The 20,128-nt window shown below is 46.2% G+C and overlaps 1 protein-coding gene across 1 annotated transcript; it reads left to right on the top strand.

Annotated features, from left to right (window-relative positions):
* Positions 1-310: 310 nt before the first annotated feature.
* On the top strand, positions 311-18,980 carry LOC118359905 (uncharacterized). The gene is made up of 7 exons (XM_035738817.2): positions 311-606; positions 12,447-12,669; positions 12,757-12,814; positions 12,939-13,017; positions 13,178-13,737; positions 16,169-16,306; positions 16,548-18,980. The coding sequence occupies exons 2-7, from the start codon at positions 12,536-12,538 to the stop codon at positions 17,097-17,099; spliced, it is 1,521 nt and encodes a 506-aa protein (XP_035594710.1). The 5' UTR covers positions 311-606; positions 12,447-12,535; the 3' UTR covers positions 17,100-18,980.
* Positions 18,981-20,128: the final 1,148 nt, after the last annotated feature.

Genomic DNA, 20,128 nt, shown 5'->3' with positions numbered 1-20,128 from the left:
CATCATAATAATTATTTGCTTTCATCCAGTGATGTGGTAACACAGCCTGATCAACCAAATGATGACCCATCCTTGGTGATTTCAAAGCATCAGGCTACCACTTACCACATTATTATTACACATGGTCATCTATTTCACCTCAGACGTCCACATCTGTGTGATGGTTTAGATTGAAATGTTATTCCAATCTCCACGCACTCCATTCACAGCACTTCTCCATCCTTCCGAGAGATGACGCTAGAAGCAAATCACAAATTCATAATTGGGGTGCTCCAGTTCCCCTGTCACATGGCTCTACCACCGAGCTGAGGCATAGTGTAGAGATGGAGGGGGCTTGAAAAACTGTGGAGGAACATCTGACGGTTCGATACAACACAGGGGATACAGAGGAACATAGTTAATCTGTCTGCTTGCTTTGCTTTTTGCGGAGGTGTCCAAAAATGCCAAATGCAATGGTGCATTAGGGTCATGTTTTCTCACACAAGAGGCTCCAGTTATCGCTTTAATTGATTATGCTAGCGGGGAGTGGATGGTCTGAGTGGACGCAGAAGGAACAGACCAAAGTGGACGCTGCGCGCCGTCGCGCCTCCCGAATCTCTGAGCTGAGTGAGTATGAGATCAGCTCCTGGCGCAATGCTCTGCCTAGAGCATGTCTCTCCTTTCCAGCATGTGGGATTTTCATATATCCCCATAATTGTATTATAGATTTTTTGCTGACATAAATTTGATTAGCTTATTAATATTTTTCAATTTCATAATTGATTGGTAAGATAAATGCATTTCTCCTCGCGATTTTTTTCCTTTGTGTTCACAGGCTCCGTTACCTTTATTTCCAATGGGTCATGCATTTAATAGAGCAGACACGTGTGCAACAGCCACAATGTCACTTCATTGCCTGGCTTTTGTGATTAGACGTCTAATTAACCGATTCGTCAGAGAACCTTAATGTAATTGCATGCGGCCATTATGGAAACGTTATGTATAGGCTAGACTACGTTTACATCGCATGCTTAGTATTCGAGAGGCTTCTTTGAATCATAAAGATAATTCATATTAGACCAATATTTGTGTTTGATAAGAGATCACCAAGCTTGGTCAGTGAATGAGAACACGCACACATGACAATCACTACATCGATTCTCATGTGTGCGTGTGTCTCTGAACCTTTTTGGTGATTCTCTCATATGCCTTGGCACTGCCAAATTCACCTCGCGTGTTCACACCCAGTCTCTCTGTCATGGCTAGAGTCATGTTGTGCCAGCTATGCCTGCTCCGTGTTTGGTCTCTAACCTGTTGTCTTCGGAATCACTGCAGTTTGAGCTGTCGGGGTTCTTGATGAGATGTTAAAACCCATTCAACCTATGAGAGAGTCACGGTGTGCAGTGCAGGCAAGGGCGCAAATCATTAGGCTCACATACCAGGCTACTCGACTGATGCATAATGAAGAGGTTGAATAGGAAACATTGTGTGTAGCCTACTTGTGGAGAAGACGAAATGCATTTGAGTTTGCTACAGGGTAAAATGTATCAAAGGAGAAGGTGGTTTGGGATTTGCTTTTGTCAGCAGCAAAGGGTGCAGACAAATTAATCTCAGTTGGAGCTCAGAGCCAGGGAGAGAAGAACCACAGGGCCAGTGTATGAGCCAGCTTCCTGTAGTAGCCTAAGCCTTTATAGATCTATTTAGCATTCAGTGCACACATAAATTCATGGATGAATACATGCTACTGAGAATCCTCTCACAGACAATATTCTCCCTCATTCAAGGCTAAAATGGTTAATGTTATTGCAAGCAAGCACCTGACCTCATTCACATCATCATCATGTCTCCTTTACCCCCCCCCCCCTCTCTCACACACACACACACACACACACACACACACACACACACACACACACACACACACACACACACACACACACACACACACACACACACACACACACACACACACACACACACACACACACACACACACACACAGATTGAATTGTGGCTCAATGTGCTCATGGTGTCTGTCTGTCTGTGTGTGTGTGTGGCTGGAATGACTCACAGATAAAAGGTGGGGCTGCTCTCCACATCATCTCCCAATTGATTGATCAGGACTTAAGTGCTATGCTTGCTGTGGCCGGGGTGAGTTTAGGACATAGAGAGAATAGAGACAATGTATCTGTTTGCATATGAGTGTGTGTGTGTGTGTGTGTCAGGGTTGTGCTCAATTCAGAATTGTGGAATTGACTCCCAATCAACTCATTAGTTGGAATTCAAGTTGAATTGGCCACACCCCACAGGATGTAGAATTTGAATTTCAGCTTGAGTGACATGACGTAGAATTCAATACAGTGCAATTCAAAGAAATTCCACTCGGCAATAGAACATGAGAGTTTAATTGAATCTGACAGGTCACACTTCCAGATAATAAAGAATATATAACTGTTCTCTAGAAACAATGTTCATATACTAATCAATTATATTTCCACCAACCATTTAATTTATTTGGCTTCTTTTTGAAGTCCTCATGGTGAACTTGAGGGTTTAACTAATGCTTTCTGTGAAATGTAGTATTTATTTTTATTTTTTGCCATATTGAACTAAATTTAAAGGCTCACACCAGTAGAAATCTACTTTTTCGAGATGAGAAACGAAGGCCAAATATTACCCATGATGTTGCACAATGATTTAAGTCAATAAGTCATCGTTTTAGTCAAAGTATGATATATTTTGGCTTGAATTGACAAATCCGAACTGCCCACTTCGTTCAAATCCGTGTGAATGCGGTCTTTTCCCAAGCCATACAAATGATTTTTAGCCTACATTTCGTTTCAGTGCTGGGTTTTATTTGAATGTTACCACCCACCAGCATGGCGTTGTTTATTAATTACAAACAGCTGTAACGGCGTTCGTCTGTTGAAAGAGAGTCGGACCAAAATGCGGCGTGGTGGTTACTCATGTTCTTTAATGAAAAATGAACGATACATGAAATAACTTAATACACAAAACAACAAACGAAACGAGAACCTATACAGCCTATCTTGTGACAACAAACACAGAGACAGGAACAATCACCCACAAAACACACAGTGAAACCTAGGCTACCTAAATATGGTTCCCAATCAGAGACAACGAGAATCACCTGACTCTGATTGAGAACCACCTCAGGCAGCCATAGCCTATGCTAGACACCCCTACTCAGCCGCAATCCCAATGCCTACTAAAACCCCAATACGAAAACACAACAAAAATAAACCCATGTCACACCCTGGCCTGACCAAATAAATATATAAACACAAAATACTAAGACCAGGGCGTGACAGAACCCCCAAGGTGCGGACTCCCAGCCGCACACCAAAACCCATAGGGGAGGGTCCGGGTGGGCTTCTGTCCACGGTGGCGGCTCCGGCTCAGGACGTGGACCCCACTCCAACCAAGTCTTAGTCCCCCTGTAACGCGTCCTTTGATTTGGCGACCCTCGCCGCCGACCTAGGCCTAATAACCCTCACCAAGGATCCCACTGGACTGAGGGGCCTCTCGGGACTGAGGTAGAAGCTCGGGACTGAGGGGAAGCTCGGGACTGAGAGGAAGCTCGGGACTGAGAGGAAGCTCAGGCAGGTAGTTGGCTCCGGCAGATCCTGGCTGGCTGGCGGATCTGGAAGAGTCTGGTTGACTGGCAGATCTGGAAGAGTCTGGCTGACTGGCAGATCTGGAAGAGTCTGGCTGACTGGCAGATCTGGAAGAGTCTGGCTGACTGGCAGATCTGGAAGAGTCTGGCTGACTGGCAGATCTAGAAGATCATGGCTGACTGGCAGATCTGGAAGATCATGGCTGACTGGCAGATCTGGAAGAGTCTGGTTGACTGGCAGGTCTGGAAGAGTCTGGCTGACTGGCAGATCTGGAAGAGTCTGGCTGACTGGCAGATCTGGAAGAGTCTGGCTGACTGGCAGATCTGGAAGAGTCTGGCTGACTGGCAGATCTGGCTGTTCCATGTAGACTGGCAGATCTGGCTGTTCCATGTAGACTGACAGCTCTGGCTGCTCCATGCAGACTGGCAGCCCTGGCTGCTCCCTGCAGACTGGCAGCCCTGGCTGCTCCATGCAGACTGACAGCCCTGGCTGCTCCATGCAGACTGGCAGCTCAGGCTGCTCCATGCAGGCTGGCAGCGCTGAACATGCGGGAGACTCTGGCAGCGCAGGAGAGGAGGAAAACTCTGGCTGCGCTAAACAGGCGGGAGACTCCGGCAGCGCAGGAGAGGAGGAAAGCGCTGGCTGCGCTGAACAGGCGGGAGGCTCCGACAGCACTGGAGAGGAGAAAGGCTCTGGCTGCGCTGAACAGGCGAGGCGCACTGAAGGCCTGGTGCGTGGTGCTGGAACTGGTGGTACTGGACCGAGGACACGCAAAGGAAGCCTGGTGCGGGGAGCTGCCACCGGAGGACTGCTGTGTGAAGGTGGCACAGGATGGACCGGACCGTGAAGGTGTACTGGAGAGCCTGAGAGCAGGGCTGGCACAGGACGTGCAAGGCTAGGTAGGTACACAGGAGGCCTAGTGCGTGAGGCTGGCACAATTTTCACCAGCCGACTAACACGCACCTCAGGACGAGTATGGAGCGCTGACCCAGGTGCCATCAATTCCCCGACACGCTCCGTCGGACGAATATCGTACCTAAAGCACCAAACTAGCAACTCCCTCATTACTCTCTCCTCCACTTTCCCCATTAACTCCTTCACAGTCTCTGCTTCGCTCACCTCTAACACCGGCTCTGGTTCTGGTCTACTCCTTGGCTCCTCACGATAAACAGGGAGAGTTGGCTCAGGTCTGACTCCTGACTCTGCCACACTCTCCCTGAGCCCCCCCATACATTTTTGGGGCTGATTCTCGGGCTTCCTTGTCTCTCCAACTCCATTCTCCTATAACCCTCTTCGCACTGCTCCAGCGAATCCCAGGCGGGCTCCAGCACTCTCTCTGGGTCGACCGCCCACCTGTCTATTTCCTCCCAAGTAGTGTAGTCCCGATATTGTTGCTCCTGCTGCCGCTGTTGCTTCTCCTCATACCAGCGCCTCTCAGCTCTCGCTGCCTCCAGTTCTTCTTTGGGGCGGCGATATTCTCCAGGCTGATCCCAGGGTCCTTCTCCGAACAATTCATCCTCCCATGTCCGTTCCTCCTTTCGCTGCTTCTGCTGTCGCTGCCTGTTGACACGCCGCTTGGTCCGGGTGTGTGCTAGACACCCCTACTCAGCCGCAATCCCAATGCCTACTAAAACCCCAATACGAAAACACAACAAAAATAAACCCATGTCACACCCTGGCCTGACCAAATAAATATATAAACACAAAATACTAAGACCAGGGCGTGACAACAGCTGCAAAGTTATTCCTCTTCGTGACTGAGATGAGTCAAACAGCCATGTGTCCACTTGAGCCATGGAGCAAATTAAAATAAGGGGCACAAAGGTTTTTTTTTTTTTTTTTTACCAGAAAATGATCATATCCATTGGATAATTTGTAAATGTTCACTTATTTTTGAGCTAGTCTGTATTATTCTTTTTTTATATATGACCATTTTATAAATGGTCAAATATACAATTGCGTGATATGATAGCCTTTGAAAACCTGCTCCCACTGTCACCCCCAAGATGAATGGTTTTGACCACTAAAGTTTTGCTTAACTACACACTGCACTGCTTTGATTGGTGTAACTGTCACGATCATCGTTGGAAGCATACTCGGACCAAAGCGCAGCGTGATCTGGGTTCCACATGTTTATTTGAGTGAAACGCACAAAAACAATAAAGAATGAACGAAACGTGACATAAATGAAGTGCTCACAGGCAACAACACAAAAACAAGAGGAAATGGCTGCCTAAATATGATCCCCAATCAGAGACGCTAAACAGCTGCCTCTGATTGGGAACCATACCAGGCCAACGTATAAATAAACACACTCGATCACCCACCCTAGTCACACCCCGACCTAACCAAAATAGAGAATAAAAAGGCTCTCTCTGGTCAGGGCGTGACAGTAACGTCAGCTAGAAACTACAAGTGTCTATCCAGATAATGAAAGGGCACTCGCAAAATAAAATTCAAGGAACTTATAGTTAGTTACATGTCATTTGTGGCGTGCATGATCATGAGCAAAGTCATTGTAGCCCATCATTTCACTTCCCCTGTGAGAACTATGAGCACGATCTGACTTGGCTTTGTTGTACCGCAGCTAAAGCCTGCCAGCAGCCTACCTACCAAAGGTTGCACCGTGTCCATTACAATGTAGAAAAACGCATATCAGCTATCTTTCAATAGTTATCCATAATTTCTGGAGCTTCATCACAATTTCTTCTAACTGTTTCTATGGTGGATTTGCCTGCCGCAATTCATGGAAAATGCCATAACTTTGGAGGCAACAATAGATTGCGAAGTCAAAGATAGGCCAGTGGTTTCCATCTGTGGCAAAGTTTTCCCTAAATTAGTGCTTATGACAAGTCCAGTTTTAGAAGCCATAGTCAGCTGGCAAATCCTTTGAATGCTGTGTATTTAAAAAAAACACACAGCAACAACAGATAACATTAGCTAGCTAGATAAAGTTAGCATGCTAGCTAGCTACACTGATGGCTGACAGTGCCCTCGTTTTTGATCAACACGTGGAAATTCCCGTCGTTAGAAGAATGAGACCAAAGCGTAGCGTGGAAAGTGTTCATGATTTTTAATACTGAACTCTGACAAAACAACAAAATACAAAACCGAACGTAAAGTTCTGCAGGGCTAGACAGCAACTATGCAAAAACAAGATCCCACAATCTAAGGTGGGAAAAAAGGCTGCCTAAGTATGATCCCCAATCAGAGACAACGATAAACAGCTGCCTCTGATTGGGAACCATACTAGGCCAACAAAGAAATAGAAACATAGATTTGCCCACCCAAGTCACAAATAGAGAATAAACAAGGCTCTCTAAGGTCAGGGCGTGACAGTACCCCTCCCAAAGGTGAGGACTCCGGCCGCAAACCTGAACCTATAGGGGAGGGTCCAGGTGGGCATCTTATCTCGGTGGAGGCTCCGGTGCGGGACGCAGACCCCGCTCCGCTTGAGGCTCCCCCCACTTTGGTGGCACCTCTGGTGCGGGGATCGTCGTCGTGGACTCCGGACGGTAGATCGTCATTGCGGACTCCGGACCGCAGATCGTCGTCTCTGGAAGCTCCGGACTGGGGACTGTCGCTGGAGGCTCCGGACTGGGAACCGTCGCTGGAGGCTCTGGGCCATGGATCATCACTGGAGGCTTTGTGCCATGGATCATCACTGGAGGCTTCGGGCCATGGATCGTCACTGGAGACTTCGTGCCATGGATCATCACTGGAGGCTTCATGCCATGGATCATCACTGGAGGCTTCGTGCCATGGATCATCACTGGAGGCTTCGGGCCATGGATCATCACTGGAGGCTTCGTGCCATGGATCATCACTGGAGGCTTCGTGCCATGGATCAATTACGTCAAAATAGTTGCGGCATTTTCTGGAGAACCAGCTGTTTGTTAAGGTGGAAAGTGCAAGTTCCATTGCTCCACCATTCCCTTTCTGGGCTATCATCTCTGCTGGGAGTGTCCAGATGGATACCAGGAAGGTGTAAGCGGGGGTGGATTGGCCTCAGCCTATATCCAGGGTGCAGCTGCAATGCTTCCTGAGGTTTGCAAATCTTTACACCGCTTTATCCTGGGTTACAGCACCCTGGTCTCCCCCTGTCTGCACTCACCTCTACCAAGGTTCCGTTCACGTGGTCCTCTGCCGCTGACCGAGCATTCCGGGATCTCAAACGCAGCTTCACCACTGTTCCTATCTTGGCTCATCCTGACCCTTCCCGTCAGTTTGTGATGAAGGCCGATGCTTCGGATGTCGGAGTGGGGGCTGTCCTGTCCCAAGGTTCTGCCCTGGACCTTAAGCTGCATCCCTGTGCCTTCTTCTCCCACCGCCTCAACGCCATGTGGGGAATCGGGAGCTTCTTGCGGTGAAAATGGCGTTGGAGGAATGGAGGCATTGGCTAGAAAGGGCGGAACATCCGTTCATTGTGTGGGCCGACCACAAAAACATGCAGTATCTCCACACGGCCAAGTGCCTCAACTCCAGACAGGCGAGATGGACCCTGCTGTTTACCTAGCTCAACTTTTACCCTCTCCTACCGGCCGGGGTCCAAGAACGTCAAGCCCGGATGCCATGTCTCGCCGCTATAACCCCACTTTTACCACCCCGGATTCCTTCCCACCTCGTGCCTGGCTACAGCACTCAGCTAGGGTATAGCGAAACAGATGGGGGGGCCCAGATAACCGGATGTTTGTGCCTGACGCAGTCCGGTCCGCGGTTTTGGATTTGGCCCATTCCTCCAGTCTTGGCTGCCACCCGGGTTCCCGTTGAACAACGCTTTTGGTGGCTTACTATGGTTTCGGATGTTACCTTGTTAGTCGCCGCCTGCACGGTCTGTGCACAGAACAAGACTCCTCGGCAAGTTCCGGCTGGTCTGCTTCAACCACAGCCTGTCGCTCACAGTTTGAGGTTTAAGCGCATATCCCTGGATTTCGTCATGGGTCTCCCCCCGTCTTAGGGCAACACTGCCATCCTGGCTTTGGTTGACTGGTTTTCCAAAGCCGCCCACTTCATTCCTCTCCCCAAACTACCCTCGGCCAAGGAGACGGCCCAGCTTATGGTGCAGCACGTCTTCCGTATCCTCAGATTCCCAGTGGACATTGTCTCCGACCGGGGTGCTGAGATCTCGTGCCGGTTCTGGAAGGTGTTCGGCACGCTCATTGAGTTGTCGGCTAGCTTGTACCCTTTTTTACGATTTCCAACCCAGTACCCTTTCCAGACTATACAAATGAAATACACATGCGGATCCCTTCTCCACAAAACAGATGTGCATGCAGATACAGGCTTAAAGACATAATGTAGGCATAAAGAGGTGCATCAACATGCTCTAAAACTTGTCTCAATGGCCTCTCAAGGACCCACACTACATGTCCTGTTCTCAGCTCCCTTATACCCTGACATGCCCAGCCTCCTGTCACCCCAGTAACACACAGACAGGTAGGGCAACACAAGGGGTAGAAGAACAATGAACATTTACAGTTTGAGGTTTAAGCGCATAGTATAGATAGATTGCCATAGGATGAGGGGGTTTTCTCTGTGGCTGGGGAGAGGGGCTTTGTTTAGCAGAGGAGCCTCTGGTGAAGGGCCATTTGACTGCTTTGCTCTGCTCGGAGCGCAACGTCCAATTGGTTGGCTTAGAGAAAGCTGCTCCAGGGCCAGAGATTACACTGCAGTGCCGAGGCGTCACTCTGACTATGAGCCAAGGGGTAAGGCAGGGGATAGAGAGAGAGTAGAGTAGAATATGTTGGGAGGAGGAGGAGGTGGACCGACAGAGACAACAAGGCAGCAGCTCTGGGAACCTGGCTCTGGAAATGTGACAGTCTCCTCTCATCATCGGCTTTTCAGCTTCTTCAAAACTCCTGTCACGGAACTCCCACGCACACACTGATGTGCCTGCCTCTCTCTTTCTTCCTCACCCTCCTTTCAGCCTTACTCTGCTCTACTTCCTCTTGCCTTACCCTTGCTCAAAACATCTGTGTTCTGTTCTCAGAACATAGATACACTGTCAGATTTCTGAATGAATAGAATATGTCTTTCTGGATCCATTTGTCTATTTCAGAATATTCAGGATATTCTTGTGAGAGTGTTACAAAATATATATTCTGGGTCAACTCTGGGGAGGGAGTTGGAATGCACTTAAAGACATTTGAATTCTGGTGGGAATTTTTTAAATTGTGTAAAGTTAAAGGTTTTTTCACCTCTCCTGTTTATACATCCCCTGTATTTATCACTTTTATGACATGCTTTACACACAATATACCATATATAGGTATGTCCGTTAAGTTGTAAGGTAATACAGATGTGTTATTAAGCATGTTTCCTGCCTCAATGTATTGTACAGTCATTGCCAAAAGATCTGTACAGGTATGTAGTGGTTGGCTCTCTACTGTTGCGAAATGTCATTTATTAATACATTCTATTCATATTTATCAAGCAGGGACTAATTTGTGAGTCAAGAAAGAGCACAGTTTGTGTTTGTGCCCTGTTGAGAGCACTCTGTATCATACTTATGAGAACAGCTGAAGGATGAAACCATATTTTTGGAAGAATCAGTACTTTCTCTCCCATATAATTTAGAATGTAAACATGTGCCCTACTAGCACTGTACAGACCACCACCACAGCCCACTGCAATGGCAAGGCTAAGGCTAATTTATCTGAGCTGCTTCAGCCATTTTGGATACCCACACTGGTATGCTAATGAGCAACAATACTAACCATGTAAGTGCCTACCAAATTGGCACATTGGTCCCATAGTCACTGAATTGATCTGACCATAGACACTCTTTTGGCTAAAACCAAAAAATAATGTGTGTGCATTCCACCAATTATTTACTCCAATTCCCAAGGAGGACATAAATGCTTGAAAGACATCAACACTTGGCAGAAACATGCATATCTGTTGGTGTTGAAATTCCCTGTGTGGAATATCCATATGTTTCAAATCAGTGCTACATTCTTCACAACCTCATCTATTTCTATAGAATTAATGATGCAGGCACAAAGGCGCACAGCTCAAAACTCCCCCCACCTGCCCAGAACCCCCCCCAAACACACCCCATCCCATTTTCGCTGTACCGGAACAGGATTCAGTGCAGAGCTCTCTGTTTCAGTGTGTAGGAGCCAATTTACTATTATGTCTAACTGAAGAAATGGTTGAGCGATAGGCATGTCAGACAGTCATGGGAGATGAGGGTTTGTTTTTGTGTGCAAGAGATAAAAATATAAGAGGAACCTAATAGGAGTTAATTGAAGAGGGGAAAAGCACCTGTGAAACTGGACATACATCACAGTACCTCCTAATTACCTAGCAGCTGGTCTGAACCAGTGTTTGGGGGGAGATGGGGGTAGTAGTGCAGAAAACAATGTTCCTCTGTTAACAAGGACATAAAGAAAACATACTGTACCTCAGCATGCTGTGTGACCTGAGCATTTAAATGTCAAATGTTTTTCATGCCAGGTTATGGCACTCCATAGTTAGCATAAATATATTCAGAAGCACAGATGTCCAACCATAGCCACATGCAGAGACAAAGTTAAGTTAAGTGATTATAACTCTTTCCTTCTGTACTAATTGAGACCATCCCGACTCAACTTCAACTGTTAGTCAACAAGAGGCTATGATGAGCTCTGGAGAAGTCGTAAAGTTGAAGGTATAGAGAGACTTTAGACTATAGATCAGAGTGAAAGGAGTCATATGAATCGCAATGTATAAAGATCGTGACAGTATATTCACCAATTAATATATCTGTGAGAAGAGATTTGGGAACCTGTTTCAAAATAGGCTAGCACCTTGGGGATTGCTGGTTCAAAATACTTGGTGTTTTCTTCTGTAGTAATGTAGTTCAACAAGTTGAACGGATTTTTGTGAAAATATGCGACTGATTAGTCAGCCAGGACAGTTATATCAGAAACATATTTGCTGTCGCTTTGAGATTTGGAGGGCATCATGAAATAACCATGATAAGGACTTTTCCTCTTTGTTTCAATCAAACCGTCCACCTTACACTCCTCTTTCACTGAGAGAGGAAAAAGCTTGGAGGACAATATAATCAAAGAAAAGATGGTTTCCTCTGTTCTCTATCTTCTCTTTGGTTTTGGAATAAGATAATGATGTGTGCCTCTCTCTGTTTCTTGTGTCTGTGTTACAGTATTTTTAGCTCCCATGTGACTCATTGACACTGTTGTGCAGGATTGATTCAAACATGGGGCAAATCATGATAGTTATGTGGGGTGAATTACATTACACTTAAACAAACACATATGTCAGCATATCTTCAACTGGTTTCTCGCAGGGAAGATTGGTACAGCATATGTGTGTGTAGAGGAAAGGTTCTGGTGAGGGTGGTCCCTGAAGACTAAAGATTAAGCGTAGTTTCAAAGATAAAGTCCAGCACACATTTGAATCTGGATATTAATTCCACTGATGTTGATTGTAGTACTATGGGCTCTTTGGACACAACAGGTTAGGTACCTGACATTTTGTGGATGTGTCAGAAATGCCCCAAATCCTTAACGAGCCAAGGAAAATAAAGATGCCACAGGGCAAATGACAGTCAGTGGAGAGGAAAAGAGGACAAAGAAAAGGAGGTCAGAAATGCTGTGGTTGATCTCTTGGTTATTCCTATGTCCTTCTTTTGTTGGTCCTTGGAGCAATGGAATAAATGGAGCAATTCAAGCAACTGTTTTTCATGATGTCTTCTCCTTTTTATTTGAATGATATGTTTGCCCAAGTTCCCCATTCCCCCTTACAATTCCGTGGGCTTAAATAAGAGCAGCTGATCTGTATGACAAACACACAGTTCTTTCCTCTCCTTCTCCGTCTCTGCAGAGCCCAGGGAGGTTGTGGTGCCTACGTGTGTGGTGTGCATGTGTGTGGTGAGTGTGTGGTTGTGAGAGAGCGAGCGCCAGCGCTCCCACATGGCCTCCATGCAGGACGGGCTGAACTTCACGTCTCCTTCCTACGGCAAGGTCCTGCTGCTGGGCGCTATCGCTGCTGCCTCAGCCTTCGTCGTCACCATCCTCATCGTGGTGCTCTGTGTGGGCTGCCAGAGGTGAGATGAGTTAATGACCATGACCATGTGCACACGCACACAGCTATTTGCGTCTTTATAGTACATGAAATGTTGTGTTTATTATAGGAAGGGAAAGACGCATAATGTCTCCAGTGAAGGTGGGAAGCACAGGCTGATGGACATGGTGAGCAGAGAATCCCTCATATTACCACATTTACCTCAGCGGTGAGCATCATTTTAGGTAAAGCATGGATACATTATGCATTCAAGCGATTGAGAAAAACTATAATTTGTTTGTGTGTTTTCAGAGTATACTCAAGCAGTCAAGGCTGCGTTCCATCAGCAAGTCGGACGGTGAGATGAACAAGCTAAACTGCAATGGCAAGAGTGAGTAGAACTCTTAGGTATAAGACTATCACAAATGTTGAGCTCCATTTCGAGAAATCTTCACTACATAACAAACAATGAAATTGACACCTTTTACAAAGCCTTCTTTTATTTAGGTGTGAAAGAATGCTAACCTTTCTGGTTTCCATGTGTCCTGCAGAGTCATCCAAAAAGAACCGTCCGGCCAGCATGGACCTCCTGCTGCTGCCCAGCCGCCGGTCCAACTCTGACCTGCGCTCCGGGGGACGGACACTACCCCAAGCACCCTCTGGTACGGGAGAGGAGCACACCTACTCTGAGGTCGGTCAACGCTCCTCCCCAAAGCGTGGCCCTGATAACAACCTCTACGCCATAGTGGGCAGGGCCGGGGAGACAGACACCCCAGCCCCTCCGGCCGTCCCAGCCAACACCCCTGCCCCCCCTGACCCAGACGGGGATGGGTTGAATGAACTGCTCCCCGAGCCAGATCCCATCCCCCAGGCCATGGCTCCTCCACACCCCCCGGAGACTACTGCAGAGTACGCCTGCGTCCGTAAGCTCCTGAAGGTGGACAAGGCTGTCCCCCAAAAGAGAGATAGTGGGACGGATATGGGGGAGGCACCGGTTCCGCCCCCTCGCCACGCCCCACCTTCACATCCTGCCCCGCTTCCGCCACACCCTCACAGTGTTAAGATGCTCCGGAAAAACGCGGAGGCCTTCAACCTGCCCACCTTCCCCAAGGTTGGTAGAAAAAAGGCTGATAATACAGAATTATACAGATACAGATTTCTGTTCGTTAGGGGAGTCTGAAAGTCAGACCTTGACGAAGGCCATGTGTACAGAAATGGTGATTCATTTCACTGCAATTTTCCTGCCTGTTTATACATGTCTCTTTATGTACTTCCAGTTCACTACATGTATTACTCACAGACTGTGTGTGTGTGTATGTTTGTGTGTTTTGTATAAGATTACGTTTTGTGCTTAGCATTCTTCACAGCGCTGCTCTCTCGGGCTCAATGCCATATAGATGACGCAATGCATTGAAACACAGATCATTATCCCTGCAGAAAGACAATGGTGCTGCTTGGCTGTCCTGTCATTCAAACAGCAAGCTACACTTATCAGTTAAAATCCACAAGATGTGGTACTTTAAGTCAAGTCCCTAATCCTAGTTTTAATATACATAATGTATTCTTGATTTGGTTAGTATCCCCTGTGCTCCAATAATGTAGAGCTGTACAGCTTGCATGAATCAACTGTAATGGTCTAGAATCTAGATGCTTCCTACATTTATGCCTGCAAGGCTGTTTGAGGTGTTGTGAATGAGCATGCATCTTCTTTAGGATCTGTCATGGATGCTGGGTCCCTAGGCAGCCCCTAGAGAGCATTGAATCTTAGTCAATTTCTCCTGATGCCTCTGCAGCTCAAGTACTTCTGTTGAGAGCTAAACATTTCATTGAGATGTTTAGAGTGCAAATGTAATGTAATGCATTTATATGTATGTTTGCACACAAAGAATGACTTGTGTATATTTTATTTTATTTTTTTATTTTTTTTTATTTCACCTTTATTTAACCAGGTAGGCTAGTTGAGAACAAGTTCTCATTTGCAACTGCGACCTGGCCAAGATAAAGCATAGCAGTGTGAACAGACAACACAGAGTTACACATGGAGTAAACAATTTAGCAAGTCAATAACACAGTAGAAAAAAATGGGCAGTCTATATACAATGTGTGCAAAAGGCATGAGGAGGTAGGCGAATAATACAATTTTGCAGATTAACACTGGTGATAAATGATCAGATGGGCATGTACAGGTAGAGATATTGGTGTGCAAAAGAGCAGAAAAGTAAATAAATAAAAACAGTATAAAAACAGTATGGGAATGAGGTAGGTGAAAAGGGTGAGCTATTTACCAATAGACTATGTACAGCTGCAGCGATCGGTTAGCTGCTCGGATAGCTGATGTTTGAAGTTGGTGAGGGAGATAAAAGTCTCCAACTTCAGCCCGATTTTTGTTTCGTTCCAGTCACAGGCAGCAGAGTACTGGAACGGCAGGCGGCCAAATGAGGTGTTGGCTTTAGGGATGATCAGTGAGATACACCTGCTGGAGCGCGTGCTACGGATGGGTGTTGCCATCGTGACCAGTGAACTGAGATAAGGCGGAGCTTTACCTAGCATGGACTTGTAGATGACCTGGAGCCAGTGGGTCTGGCGATATGTAGTGAGGGCCAGCCGACTAGAGCATACAAGTCGCAGTGGTGGGTGGTATAAGGTGCTTTAGTGACAAAACGGATGGCACTGTGATAGACTGCATCCAGTTTGCTGAGTAGAGTGTTGGAAGCCATTTTGTAGATGACATCGCCGGAGTCGAGGATCGGTAGGATAGTCAGTTTTACTAGGGTAAGCTTGGCAGCGTGAGTGAAGGAGGCTTTGTTGCGGAATAGAAAGCCGACTCTGGATTTGATTTTTGATTGGAGATGTTTGATGTGAGTCTGGAAGGAGAGTTTGCAGTCTAGCCAGACACCTAGGTACTTATAGATGTCCACATATTCAAGGTTGGAACCATCCAGGGTGGTGATGCTAGTCGGGCATGCGGGTGCAGGCAGCGATCGGTTGAAAAGCATGCATTTGGTTTTACTCGCGTTTAGGAGCAGTTGGAGGCCACGGAAGGAGTGCTGTATGGCATTGAAGCTCGTTTGGAGGTTGGATAGCACAGTGTCCAATGACGGGCCGAAAGTATATAGAATGGTGTCGTCTGCGTAGAGGTGGATCAGGGAATCGCCCGCAGCAAGAGCAACATCATTGATATATACAGAGAAAAGAGTCGGCCCGAGAATTGAACCCTGTGGCACCCCCATAGAGACTGCCAGAGGACCGGACAGCATGCCCTCCGATTTGACACACTGAACTCTGTCTGCAAAGTAATTGGTGAACCAGGCAAGGCAGTCATCCGAAAAACCGAGGCTGTTGAGTCTGCCGATAAGAATATATATATTAGCAGAGGAGAGCAAAGGCATTTTAAATAATAAGCCTGTAACTGAACTTTTCATTACACTCTCCCAAGTATTATACAAAAGCACTATGTTTTGTTTGTTTTATTGCTGTGTTTCATCTCAATCATATGTGATGTGTTGACAACCCGTTCTTCCCGTTCTCTGATTGGCTGGCAGGAGGCAGTGTTCATGGGTAATGGAGAGCAGTATATATGGAAGCCTCCAGAGGATGATGACATCATCATGCTCCAAAACAAACCCTTAGGCCCTCTAAGTCCTCACAGTGGAGAGAACATTCAGCCATCTACTGCTATGGTGAGTATCAGTGGAAGTTGGTGGGTGGATGTATAGGAGGACGCGCTCATTGTAATGGCTGGAATGGAATTAATGGAACGGAGTCAAACGTGGGTTCCATTCCAACCATTACAATGAGCCCGTCCTCCTATAGCTTCTCCCAACAGCCTCCTCTGGTGAGTATGTTTGTCATTACAAAGTATGTGTTGTGTTTATCAGACTGATTAGTACTGAGGGTTGTCCTGTGCTGTGTGGTTTCTAGGCTGCAGAGATGTACTCCAAACCAGTCAAGAAGAAGAGAACTGTTCCTGGGTCTCCCCCAGCAAACATTGGCTTCCGTACCTTGGGACGCGGTGACCGGGACCGAGACGGTGGGTTCAGTGTGGTGGTCAAGCCCCAGAACTGGGCCCCGCAGGAAGGGAAGCCTGTCGGAGGAGCCTCTGCAACTCTGGAGGACCACTGTTACGAGTCCATCGGGACGGGGGAGGAATGCAACCCTGCCTATGAGCCTATGGAAGGTGGTGGTGGTTGGAAGCGAGTTGGAGGAACCGAACGGCCTCCCAACACCTGCGCCACCCTCAGGCCCAGAAGGAAGAAGTCCCAGCAGCCCTTGCAGCAGCAGCAGCCTCCCCCGCCACCACCCACACAGCAAACCCCCAAGTTACAGCACCTTCCAGCCAAAGCCCTGCTGCTGCCCGGGGAGAACCTGTACGAGAGTATAGGGGACATGAAGCAGGGCGGAACTGCCACTTCCAGCACCACCACCATCTTCACCTTCAACGACGGCATGGAGATGTATGTCACTGGGCTCTAAGGCTGCTCCCTCTGTGACCTGTGACCTCTCACATTTAAAAAGAAGACCACGGTCGAGGAGAGCTGTTTGAGCCCCTCTCATGCTCACTCACATGTTTACATTACAGTCATAACTTCCTGCCTTTCAGAGCCTAGGGCAACAGTGTTGGTCAGTGGTTAATGACCTGGGCTGAAGAGAAAGCCCTTGGCTGGGTCAAACCCCTACCTTGAATCCAAAGGTAGTGATGAGAAATGAGCACAAAACTATTACAGAAATATCTGTAGGATGGCAGCACTATTTTAACAATGTGCAGAGCACAATTAGAGGGAACATTTGGAAAATTCTTCCCAATTTTTGCAGGTCTAACCATTGAAATATAATTCATTTCTATGGTTAAAACAGTGTTATTGTACTGGCAATCCTGGAGCCCTAGTTTAGGAATGAGCACAACTTTCAGTTTACTCCCTATGTAGCACTTAGTCTGTGAACGGCAGACCTTTCCCCCAAGTTGGTCGAGGTGTGATTCAGGAAGGAATTAAAAGTATTAAAAGTAAAGAAATTAAATATTAATCAAAAGACTTGAAAGCTCAGGGACCAAGAGTCAAATTACGAGAGAATAATTAACTAAATTGCACACATTGTTGTTTTCTTCCCACCCAAAAAACACAAATAATTTGACCATATTCTCAGATGATAATAGCAGATATTTTTCCCTTTTCATTTGTTACATATCACATGGACTACTGTCTCCAATGCCATCTGTAAATGACGTGTTTTATTTTGTCGATCTTTTTCTTGCACTTTGCCTGCTTAATGTTGCATGCTAAAAAAACTCAAATCAAGCACTGTCATGTGGTATCTAAGAATGGTTTCTTTTTTGATAATGTTGTTGATTGTTTAGTTATTATGTTGCCTTGTTTCTATTAGAGAGCAAAATGTCATTCTGATTCAGGATAGCTTTGGTCACTGGAAATCTCTGGTAATTGTTACTGTCAAGTTGGTTACTGCCTTCGTCTTCACCACAGAGAGGATAGGATACTACTATGTGAACTACAGGGGCCATATCTAGTCAAGGGGGCATGCTGGTGGAGTCCACACAAATTGAATAGCTCCATCATCACTCTCAAAACTGTGGATCAGCCAAGATAGTGCTTCTGCCTCACAGTCCTGATCACTGACGATGGTGATTCCACCATCCTCAACTCTGAACTCATGGCGGAACTGACATCCATCAACAAACCCTCCATAGCTGTGTCTCATCACGCCACTGATGAACATTTTGATCTACTCTCGATCCCCAGTGACATCTTAAATATACAGGAAAAAAACAACAACAGTGCAAGTGACAATAAATGCCAATGATCCAACGCAGAGATTGTGAAGGAGAGTATAAAAAGTATAACGCAAAACGTCATCTCAACCTGGATACTAAAGAAGAAAACTTCATCTGACCAAATATACCAGCACACAATGTGGTTATTATTATTATTATGTATGTTGACGCAATGTGCGTGTGTGTATGTTACGAAATGAGAAATAATAATAAATATATAATTGGTGTCAAGAAATCTATCTTTTACTATTTATGTTTGGTTGTGTTTTTGGAATGACTTCTCTGGTGGCAAATTTGCAAAGAAGTAAGTTACAATGTGAAGTTTGATGTGCTTTTGTTACATTTTTCCAAGCCACTTACGCTATGATGTGTTCATTGAAAAGCCCAGCTAAGTTTTATGTGGCAGCTACTGTTGTGTGTTTGCTAATCAGATGACGTGGTCTTGTGCCCGAAGCTTGTAATTAAGTGCTAAAAATGAAAAAGATTGTAATGTTTTATATCAAGATTAATATTCATGAAAATGTCGGTCAAGTTTATACTTTTGTAATAAAGTGGCACTTTGAAAAATGTGTTTTCTCTAAGCTTGACTTTTAACAAATCTAAACATTTACCTCATATGCCTTTTAATTAGATAGGATTACCTTTACCAGAAGGTAATAATTATTTGTCCAACCTTGCCAGCTAACTTCACTAAAACACAGCACAGTCGAAAGCAGTCTTTCCATTTGACCCTTTTCCATATGCACTGTTCATGATCTGATAAGATATTATTATTATCATCATCATTATGTCTATTATAACATCATGATCTAAGGAATTAACATGGTCCACACATACCCATACAGTTGTGAAAAGGGCACGACAGCACCTCTTCCCCCTTAGAAGGCTGAAAAGATGGCATGTGCCCTCAGATTCTCAAAAAGTTCTACAGCCGCACAATTGAGAGCATTTTGACGGGCTGCATCACCACTTGGTACCGCAACTGCAAAGGACATGACCGGAAGGCACTACAGAGGGAAGGGAAGTACTGCCAAGTACATCACTGGTGCCAAGCTCCCTGCCCTCTAGGACCTCGATACAAGGCAGTGTCAGAGAAAGGCACAAAAAAAATGTCAAAGACTCCAGCCACCCAAGCCATAGACTGTTCTCTCGGCTACCTCATGGCAAGCGGTACCAGTGCACCAAGTCTGGAACCAACAGGACCATGAAAAGATTCTACCACCAAACCATAAGAATACTAAACAAGACTGCTAAATAGCTAATCAAATGGCTACCCAGACTACCTGCATTGACCCTTTGTTGCACCAACTCTCCTGCACTGACTCTATGCACACACACTGGACTCTACCCTTACACTGACACACACACAGTACACACACACACACACACACACACACACACACACACACACACACACACACACACACACACACACACACACACACACACACACACACACACATAACATGCGCACACGTGCACACTGACGCCACGCACACACATACTCACACACCCACACTCACCACGTACGCTGCTGCTACTGTCTTATCTATCCTGTTGCCGAGTCACTTTACCCCTACCTTTATGTACATAGCTACCTCAATTACCTCGTACCCCTGCACATCGACTTGGTACTGGTACTCCCTGTATATAGCCATGTTATCCATGTTACTTTTTACTTGTTATCATTATTCACTGTGTATGTATTCCTCGTGTT

The sequence above is a fragment of the Oncorhynchus keta genome, chromosome 27, assembly GCF_023373465.1.
Source record: "Oncorhynchus keta strain PuntledgeMale-10-30-2019 chromosome 27, Oket_V2, whole genome shotgun sequence".
Taxonomy (NCBI): Eukaryota; Metazoa; Chordata; class Actinopteri; order Salmoniformes; family Salmonidae; genus Oncorhynchus; species Oncorhynchus keta.
Note: the sequence above shows the minus strand (reverse complement) of the source record. Positions and strands in the feature narration are given on the sequence as shown.

Coding starts and splice junctions, on each gene's coding strand:
- LOC118359905 (XM_035738817.2), top strand. CDS start 12,536: ATGGCCTCCATGCAGGACGGGCTGAACTTCACGTCTCCTTCCTACGGC. Junction 12,815..12,938: donor AGCACAGGCTGATGGACATG/GTGAGCAGAGAA, acceptor GTGTGTTTTCAG/AGTATACTCAAGCAGTCAAG. Junction 13,018..13,177: donor GCTAAACTGCAATGGCAAGA/GTGAGTAGAACT, acceptor TGTGTCCTGCAG/AGTCATCCAAAAAGAACCGT.